This window comes from Phytophthora ramorum, assembly GCF_020800215.1.
Source record: "Phytophthora ramorum isolate Pr-102 chromosome Unknown Phyram_PR-102_s0003, whole genome shotgun sequence".
Classification (NCBI taxonomy): Eukaryota; Oomycota; class Peronosporomycetes; order Peronosporales; family Peronosporaceae; genus Phytophthora; species Phytophthora ramorum.
Window position 1 is genome coordinate 2,112,498 of NW_027150649.1, and position 10,294 is coordinate 2,122,791.

General features: G+C 59.7%; 1 protein-coding gene across 1 annotated transcript; it reads left to right on the plus strand.

Moving 5' to 3' along the window:
- Positions 1 to 716: 716 nt before the first annotated feature.
- KRP23_3835 (Tenascin) lies at positions 717 to 8,894 on the plus strand (the record flags this gene model as incomplete). The annotated part of the gene is made up of 8 exons (XM_067888738.1): positions 717 to 832; positions 906 to 1,059; positions 1,122 to 1,170; positions 1,257 to 1,448; positions 1,509 to 1,934; positions 2,007 to 2,429; positions 3,381 to 8,739; positions 8,801 to 8,894. 8 exons carry the CDS (start codon positions 717 to 719, stop codon positions 8,892 to 8,894), a joined length of 6,813 nt encoding a protein of 2,270 aa, XP_067747952.1.
- Between the last annotated feature and the right edge of the window lie 1,400 nt (positions 8,895 to 10,294).

A 10,294-nucleotide genomic window follows, 5' to 3' on the forward strand; every position in this document is an offset into this window, starting at 1 on the left:
GAAGTCGAAGTCTTCACCTCGATGGTTTACGGGGCGCCTCCTGCTACAAGGCTGGCAAAATGCCCTTCTCCTGCCACCCTTGTGGCCATGGTGACGCCACCGACCGAAATGGTAGATAGCCCTTGAATTTCACTTGCTTTAGCGTCAATTAGCAAATACGCAGTAGTTGTAGACGCGGTGTTCAAGGGCAACAGCGTGCCGGTGAAGCTCGTCGAGACGCTGTTGGTGACGGTAGGTGCTTGTAGCGTTGTCAGAGATGCTTGCTCCAACCACCATCTTGGCCGGCAATGATAGTAAATCCGGGTGCTGCCAGCTGAAACACGGACGTGGAGCCGACCTTGCTATCGATAATGGCAAAATCAGCGGTGAAAGTCGATTCCAGGTATAGCAGTGCTTAGTTAAAAGGAGTGGCTGAGATGGTGACTGTGCACTTGTGCCGATATCGTATATCCTCGCCCCACCCGTCGTTACGGTGACACCAGAGGTGCTGCGGGAACAGGTCGTCACGAAGACAGAAAACAATAGTGCACGTGGCTATCACTTTTACTGGTAGCATGGCCTTGCTTCTCATGAAATGTCGTCCCTAGATATCAACTCATGCCAATACAGCAGATAATCGACAGTTGGTGATCGCATCAGTATGAAGCGACGTTTCGCCGGACAGCCGCTGTCCACAGCTTGCATATCTTAAGATCTCGCGCAGGGGAATGAAAACCATGACAGGGGTGCTGTCCGCGCTGCTGCTCTTAGTGAGCCTGGCCACAATCGTCGGGGTAGCAGACGCCGCGTGCGCGAATTCATGCTCAGGTCACGGACGATGCGGCTCATCCAAGTACGAACGGGTCTGTGATGATGGAGATATTCTCGAAGCTTTGCTCATTATTTTCGTATCTGGTGCTATCAAGTCAATGTACCTGCGATGCCGACTGGGCCTTGGCACCAGACTGTTCCCTGCGCAAGTGTCCGACTGGAGTTGCATGGACGGACAAGGCCAAGACCGCGAACGTGGCACACGCTTTGGCAGAGTGCTCGAATCGGGGTGTGTGCGACTACTCCAAGGTGCGTTGCATTCCGAGGCTCCGCATCAAGTGGGTAATAATTATCTGTTGTGCTCTCCGTAGGGCGAGTGCTCGTGCTTCAACGGATACACTGGAGCAGCCTGCCAGAGACGTGCGTTTATGAACTTTGAGGAAACGCATCGTGAATGTGTCCTCTGCTTAATGCGTATCCACTAAACGATGCTATATTCTCTGTAGTTCGCTGTCCGTCGGACTGCTCTGGCCACGGTCTCTGCTATTCGTCAGCAACTCTGGCCTTGCAGTACGGTCCGGACTCTCTTCCTAGCGTAGGCGGCGACGGCGTTGGGCCAGTGTACTCGAATTGGGAGAAGGACAGCATGTCGAACTGCATGTGCGATATGGGCTATACGGGTCCCGACTGCTCTCAGTGTAAGCTGGTAAACTCTGATAGGTTTGGTCGGAAAGCTAACTTTGCATGTTGGATCCCAGTTATGTGTGCGAAGAACGATGACCCGCTGACGACAGGCCAAGGGTACCGAACGATACAAATCCAAGTCGGCGCCTCGACCACTGCACTTACTGGATCATTTCGCATTCACTTCTTAGGTGACGTGGCTGTCTTAAGTGCCGATGTTGCTGCAGATACGGCACACCAAGTCGCATGTGCGAAGGCATTTCAGAGTATGCGCACTGTATTGAGCGCCACCTGCACAATTACAAGCGTGAATTCCGTGACCAAGGAGGCGATCTACACGGTGACGTTTACGGAGTGGGTGCATTTGGGAGGCGAAAACAATTTGCTGTATCATTCAGGAAATCCTCCGTTGTCCAGTTTCACGTGTGACCTCAGCCAAATTACAAGCGCCAATACTCCAACCTGTGTGATAACCGATATTGTGGCTACCAACGTGATTGGTAAGCGTGTCCTTGCATCTCTGTTGTAGAATGGAAAGCTAATCCCTGTTTTGTACTTGTGACGCACTTCAGAGCACGTGTATTGTTCCAACCGTGGTCTCTGTGACTTTAGCACGGGTGCATGCATCTGCTACGCAGACTTCAAGGGAATGGATTGCAACCAACCGTCCAATATCCCTGACAGCATTGACGACAATGACGGCTTTGTCATCAATCCTCTGGGACTCACGTACACCGGCACCGTTCTGCACCTGAAAACGGCCAAAGGTTCTCAAGCAGATTTTTACTTCATGAAAATCGAGTCGTCCACGCTGGCGATCCTGACAATGAATGGCATGGGTGACACGAAATTGTTGCATGGAAATCTTGAATTGTCGACTGGTTCGTTGACGATAACTACTATTGCCCAAACGACAACGGCAGCGGATATTGCGAACACGCACGTCTCCTTCACGGGTACAGCGTTAAAAGTTCGAACGACCAGGCCATCGCATAGTGCGTTCAAATTGTTGGAAGCAATGACTGGAGATACGACGACTGTAGTCGAAATTCGTGGAGACGGTTTGACCACAATTTACACCGGCGGTCTTTATGTGGTCACGGGGGGAGGAACGATCTCCCACAACGCAGATGCTTCTAGTCTGATTGTCAGCAACACGTTTGGTGCCTTCTCCAAATCTCTCTTGACGCTGACCACGTCACGAGCGAGCTTGTTTCCGGCGACCGATTTTAAACTAATCGATGCAAGTGCGAACCTTGTGTCTGCATTCACGGTGGAGGCTTCTGGGAAAACTACCATAGCAAATGGTGGCCTCATCGTTAATGGGGTTGGAGGTGGTCAGATTTCTAACTCGAATGGAGTAGCTTCTGCGCTTGTTGCTAGCGCTACTGCTACGAATTTTACTGGTTCTGCTGTCGTTATCAAGACGTTTTCTGGAGCAAACCATTATATGCTAAAGGCAACCCTTCAGGTTGCCCCAGCTGCTCCCGTCGATCTGTTTACAGTTGCTAACACGGGCGAGACGACAATAGCGAAGGGCGGCCTTCACATTATTGCTGGTGGAGCTTGCATTGATGCCGGTGGGCTCTACGTCATAGATGGAGGACAAACCATTCATACAGGCGGACTACGTATCGAGGATGGAGGGGAAACCATTGAGTTGGGCGGATTGAACGTGATAGATGGCGGTGCTACCATAGCATCGACGTCGCCAAATACTGATATCCTTACAGTCCAGGCATCTTCAACAGCATTTTCCGATGGTGCTAGAGTGCTGTATATCAACTCTGAGTCCATAATCGATCCTGCGATCAGCATGCATTACCTGATCGAAGCGACCGTCGGAGCGCATAATACCTCTGTATTTAAAGTCGACGCAACAGGGCTGACCACGATTGCCGGCCAAGGAAGTGGTGGAGCAAGGGTCACTGACACTGGATCTGCAGCAAACACCCTGTCCATTAAAAACACAGCTGGCAGTTTTGCCAAAACAGTGCTCGAGATGACCGCGACAAATACCGCTGGGTTCAAGTTCATCGACGCCAGGTCGGGAGCCGGGCCTGCCGCCGTCTTCACGGTGGATGCGACGGGCGCGACCACTATTGCCGCTGGCGGCCTAACCGTCACCAAGGGCGGGGCGACCATTGCCGACGACACCAACATCAACACGCTCAAGCTCGCCAACACGTTTGCCACCTTGACGAGCACGGTGCTCGAGATGACCGCCTCCGACTCGGACGGCTCTGGGTTCAAGTTCATCGACGCCAAGGCCGGTACGGGTCCGAATCCTCCGTCCGTGTTCACGGTGGACGCGACCGGTGCGACCGCCATCACCGACAGCACGGACGCGAGCACGCTCACGCTCACGAATACGTTCGCTACGTTGACCGAAGCGGTGATCGACATGACCGCGACGGACACCGCTGGGTTCAAGTTCATCGACGCCAAGGCCGGTACGGGTCCGAATCCTCCGTCCGTGTTCACGGTGGATGCGACGGGCGCGACCGCAATTACTGCTGGCGGCCTAACCGTCACCAAGGGCGGGGCGACCATTGCCGACGACACCAACATCAACACGCTCAAGCTCGCCAACACGTTTGCCACCTTGACGAGCACGGTGCTCGAGATGACCGCCTCCGACTCGGACGGCTCTGGGTTCAAGTTCATCGACGCCAAGGCCGGTACGGGTCCGAATCCTCCGTCCGTGTTCACGGTGGACGCGACCGGTGCGACCGCCATCACCGACAGCACGGACGCGAGCACGCTCACGCTCACGAATACGTTCGCTACGTTGACCGAAGCGGTGATCGACATGACCGCGACGGACACCGCTGGGTTCAAGTTCATCGACGCCAAGGCCGGTACGGGTCCGAATCCTCCGTCCGTGTTCACGGTGGATGCGACGGGCGCGACCGCAATTACTGCTGGCGGCCTAACCGTCACCAAGGGCGGGGCGACCATTGCCGACGACACCAACATCAACACGCTCAAGCTCGCCAACACGTTTGCCACCTTGACGAGCACGGTGCTCGAGATGACCGCCTCCGACTCGGACGGCTCTGGGTTCAAGTTCATCGACGCCAAGGCCGGTACGGGTCCGAATCCTCCGTCCGTGTTCACGGTGGACGCGACCGGTGCGACCGCCATCACCGACAGCACGGACGCGAGCACGCTCACGCTCACGAATACGTTCGCTACGTTGACCGAAGCGGTGATCGACATGACCGCGACGGACACCGCTGGGTTCAAGTTCATCGACGCCAAGGCCGGTACGGGTCCGAATCCTCCGTCCGTGTTCACGGTGGACGCGACCGGTGCGACCGCCATCACCGACAGCACGGACGCGAGCACGCTCACGCTCACGAATACGTTCGCTACGTTGACCGAAGCGGTGATCGACATGACCGCGACGGACACCGCTGGGTTCAAGTTCATCGACGCCAAGGCCGGTACGGGTCCGAATCCTCCGTCCGTGTTCACGGTGGACGCGACCGGTGCGACCGCCATCACCGACAGCACGGACGCGAGCACGCTCACGCTCACGAATACGTTCGCTACGTTGACCGAAGCGGTGATCGACATGACCGCGACGGACACCGCTGGGTTCAAGTTCATCGACGCCAAGGCCGGTACGGGTCCGAATCCTCCGTCCGTGTTCACGGTGGATGCGACGGGCGCGACCGCAATTACTGCTGGCGGCCTAACCGTCACCAAGGGCGGGGCGACCATTGCCGACGACACCAACATCAACACGCTCAAGCTCGCCAACACGTTTGCCACCTTGACGAGCACGGTGCTCGAGATGACCGCCTCCGACTCGGACGGCTCTGGGTTCAAGTTCATCGACGCCAAGGCCGGTACGGGTCCGAATCCTCCGTCCGTGTTCACGGTGGACGCGACCGGTGCGACCGCCATCACCGACAGCACGGACGCGAGCACGCTCACGCTCACGAATACGTTCGCTACGTTGACCGAAGCGGTGATCGACATGACCGCGACGGACACCGCTGGGTTCAAGTTCATCGACGCCAAGGCCGGTACGGGTCCGAATCCTCCGTCCGTGTTCACGGTGGACGCGACCGGTGCGACCGCCATCACCGACAGCACGGACGCGAGCACGCTCACGCTCACGAATACGTTCGCTACGTTGACCGAAGCGGTGATCGACATGACCGCGACGGACACCGCTGGGTTCAAGTTCATCGACGCCAAGGCCGGTACGGGTCCGAATCCTCCGTCCGTGTTCACGGTGGATGCGACGGGCGCGACCGCAATTACTGCTGGCGGCCTAACCGTCACCAAGGGCGGGGCGACCATTGCCGACGACACCAACATCAACACGCTCAAGCTCGCCAACACGTTTGCCACCTTGACGAGCACGGTGCTCGAGATGACCGCCTCCGACTCGGACGGCTCTGGGTTCAAGTTCATCGACGCCAAGGCCGGTACGGGTCCGAATCCTCCGTCCGTGTTCACGGTGGACGCGACCGGTGCGACCGCCATCACCGACAGCACGGACGCGAGCACGCTCACGCTCACGAATACGTTCGCTACGTTGACCGAAGCGGTGATCGACATGACCGCGACGGACACCGCTGGGTTCAAGTTCATCGACGCCAAGGCCGGTACGGGTCCGAATCCTCCGTCCGTGTTCACGGTGGATGCGACGGGCGCGACCGCAATTACTGCTGGCGGCCTAACCGTCACCAAGGGCGGGGCGACCATTGCCGACGACACCAACATCAACACGCTCAAGCTCGCCAACACGTTTGCCACCTTGACGAGCACGGTGCTCGAGATGACCGCCTCCGACTCGGACGGCTCTGGGTTCAAGTTCATCGACGCCAAGGCCGGTACGGGTCCGAATCCTCCGTCCGTGTTCACGGTGGACGCGACCGGTGCGACCGCCATCACCGACAGCACGGACGCGAGCACGCTCACGCTCACGAATACGTTCGCTACGTTGACCGAAGCGGTGATCGACATGACCGCGACGGACACCGCTGGGTTCAAGTTCATCGACGCCAAGGCCGGTACGGGTCCGAATCCTCCGTCCGTGTTCACGGTGGACGCGACCGGTGCGACCGCCATCACCGACAGCACGGACGCGAGCACGCTCACGCTCACGAATACGTTCGCTACGTTGACCGAAGCGGTGATCGACATGACCGCGACGGACACCGCTGGGTTCAAGTTCATCGACGCCAAGGCCGGTACGGGTCCGAATCCTCCGTCCGTGTTCACGGTGGACGCGACCGGTGCGACCGCCATCACCGACAGCACGGACGCGAGCACGCTCACGCTCACGAATACGTTCGCTACGTTGACCGAAGCGGTGATCGACATGACCGCGACGGACACCGCTGGGTTCAAGTTCATCGACGCCAAGGCCGGTACGGGTCCGAATCCTCCGTCCGTGTTCACGGTGGATGCGACGGGCGCGACCGCAATTACTGCTGGCGGCCTAACCGTCACCAAGGGCGGGGCGACCATTGCCGACGACACCAACATCAACACGCTCAAGCTCGCCAACACGTTTGCCACCTTGACGAGCACGGTGCTCGAGATGACCGCCTCCGACTCGGACGGCTCTGGGTTCAAGTTCATCGACGCCAAGGCCGGTACGGGTCCGAATCCTCCGTCCGTGTTCACGGTGGACGCGACCGGTGCGACCGCCATCACCGACAGCACGGACGCGAGCACGCTCACGCTCACGAATACGTTCGCTACGTTGACCGAAGCGGTGATCGACATGACCGCGACGGACACCGCTGGGTTCAAGTTCATCGACGCCAAGGCCGGTACGGGTCCGAATCCTCCGTCCGTGTTCACGGTGGATGCGACGGGCGCGACCGCAATTACTGCTGGCGGCCTAACCGTCACCAAGGGCGGGGCGACCATTGCCGACGACACCAACATCAACACGCTCAAGCTCGCCAACACGTTTGCCACCTTGACGAGCACGGTGCTCGAGATGACCGCCTCCGACTCGGACGGCTCTGGGTTCAAGTTCATCGACGCCAAGGCCGGTACGGGTCCGAATCCTCCGTCCGTGTTCACGGTGGACGCGACCGGTGCGACCGCCATCACCGACAGCACGGACGCGAGCACGCTCACGCTCACGAATACGTTCGCTACGTTGACCGAAGCGGTGATCGACATGACCGCGACGGACACCGCTGGGTTCAAGTTCATCGACGCCAAGGCCGGTACGGGTCCGAATCCTCCGTCCGTGTTCACGGTGGATGCGACGGGCGCGACCGCAATTACTGCTGGCGGCCTAACCGTCACCAAGGGCGGGGCGACCATTGCCGACGACACCAACATCAACACGCTCAAGCTCGCCAACACGTTTGCCACCTTGACGAGCACGGTGCTCGAGATGACCGCCTCCGACTCGGACGGCTCTGGGTTCAAGTTCATCGACGCCAAGGCCGGTACGGGTCCGAATCCTCCGTCCGTGTTCACGGTGGACGCGACCGGTGCGACCGCCATCACCGACAGCACGGACGCGAGCACGCTCACGCTCACGAATACGTTCGCTACGTTGACCGAAGCGGTGATCGACATGACCGCGACGGACACCGCTGGGTTCAAGTTCATCGACGCCAAGGCCGGTACGGGTCCGAATCCTCCGTCCGTGTTCACGGTGGACGCGACCGGTGCGACCGCCATCACCGACAGCACGGACGCGAGCACGCTCACGCTCACGAATACGTTCGCTACGTTGACCGAAGCGGTGATCGACATGACCGCGACGGACACCGCTGGGTTCAAGTTCATCGACGCCAAGGCCGGTACGGGTCCGAATCCTCCGTCCGTGTTCACGGTGGATGCGACGGGCGCGACCGCAATTACTGCTGGCGGCCTAACCGTCACCAAGGGCGGGGCGACCATTGCCGACGACACCAACATCAACACGCTCAAGCTCGCCAACACGTTTGCCACCTTGACGAGCACGGTGCTCGAGATGACCGCCTCCGACTCGGACGGCTCTGGGTTCAAGTTCATCGACGCCAAGGCCGGTACGGGTCCGAATCCTCCGTCCGTGTTCACGGTGGACGCGACCGGTGCGACCGCCATCACCGACAGCACGGACGCGAGCACGCTCACGCTCACGAATACGTTCGCTACGTTGACCGAAGCGGTGATCGACATGACCGCGACGGACACCGCTGGGTTCAAGTTCATCGACGCCAAGGCCGGTACGGGTCCGAATCCTCCGTCCGTGTTCACGGTGGACGCGACCGGTGCGACCGCCATCACCGACAGCACGGACGCGAGCACGCTCACGCTCACGAATACGTTCGCTACGTTGACCGAAGCGGTGATCGACATGACCGCGACGGACACCGCTGGGTTCAAGTTCATCGACGCCAAGGCCGGTACGGGTCCGAATCCTCCGTCCGTGTTCACGGTGGATGCGACGGGCGCGACCGCAATTACTGCTGGCGGCCTAACCGTCACCAAGGGCGGGGCGACCATTGCCGACGACACCAACATCAACACGCTCAAGCTCGCCAACACGTTTGCCACCCTGACGAGCACAGTGCTCGAGATGACCGCGACGGACACCGCTGGGTTCAAGTTCATCGACGCCAAGGCCGGTACGGGTCCGAATCCTCCGTCCGTGTTCACGGTAGATGCGACGGGCGCGACCGCAATTACTGCTGGTGGGCTAACTGTCGCTGGCGGGCTAACTGTCGCTGGCGGCATAACCGCTGTAGATACTGGTGTCACCGTCACCACGGGTGGAGCGAGGATCTACGATTCCGGCACGACCGCAGATACGCTTGCTGTCAAGAACACGGCCCCGGCCGGTTCAACCTTCGGTCAGGCACTACTCTCCGTGGACTCCACCGTGACCACTGGGTTCTCACTCATCGACGCCAAGGTGGGAGGCGCCTCGCAGTTCAAAGTGGCGGCGGGCGGACGGACGACCATCGTTTCCGGCGGCTTCACAGTCACCGCGGGCGGAGCAGTCGTTACGGCAGGCGGACTAACTGTCACAGCGGACGGAGCTACCATCGGCGGCGGGGCCACCATCAGCGGCGGGGCCACCATCACAGGTACGACCACCATGACCGGCGCGGCCACCATCAGCGGCGGAGTCACCGTGTCGGGGGGAGGGGCCAGCGTTACTGGCGGCATAACCGCTGTAGATACTGGTGTCACCGTCACCACGGGTGGAGCGAGGATCTACGATTCCGGCACGACCGCAGATACCCTCGCTGTCAAGAACACGGCCACGGCCGGTTCAACCTTCGGTCAGGCACTACTCTCCGTGGACTCCACCGTGACCACTGGGTTCTCACTCATCGACGCCAAGGTGGGAGGCGCCTCGCAGTTCAAAGTGGCGGCGGGCGGACGGACGACCATCGTTTCCGGCGGCTTCACAGTCACCGCGGGCGGAGCAGTCGTTACGGCAGGCGGACTAACTGTCACAGCGGACGGAGCTACCATCGGCGGCGGGGCCACCATCAGCGGCGGGGCCACCATCGGTGGCGGGGCCACCATCACAGGTACGACCACCATCACAGGTACGACCACCATGTCCGGCGCGGCCACCATCAGCAGCGGAGTCACCGTGTCGGCCGGCGGGGCCGCTATCACTGGTACGACCACCATGACCGGCGCAGCCACCATCAGCGGCGGAGTCACCGTGTCGGGGGGAGGGGCCAGCGTTACTGGCGGCATAACCGCTGTAGATACTGGTGTCACCGTCACCACGGGTGGAGCGAGGATCTACGATTCCGGCACGACCGCAGATACGCTTGCTGTCAAGAACACGGCCCCGGCCGGTTCAACCTTCGGTCAGGCACTACTCTCCGTGGACTCCACCGTGACCACTGGGTTCTCA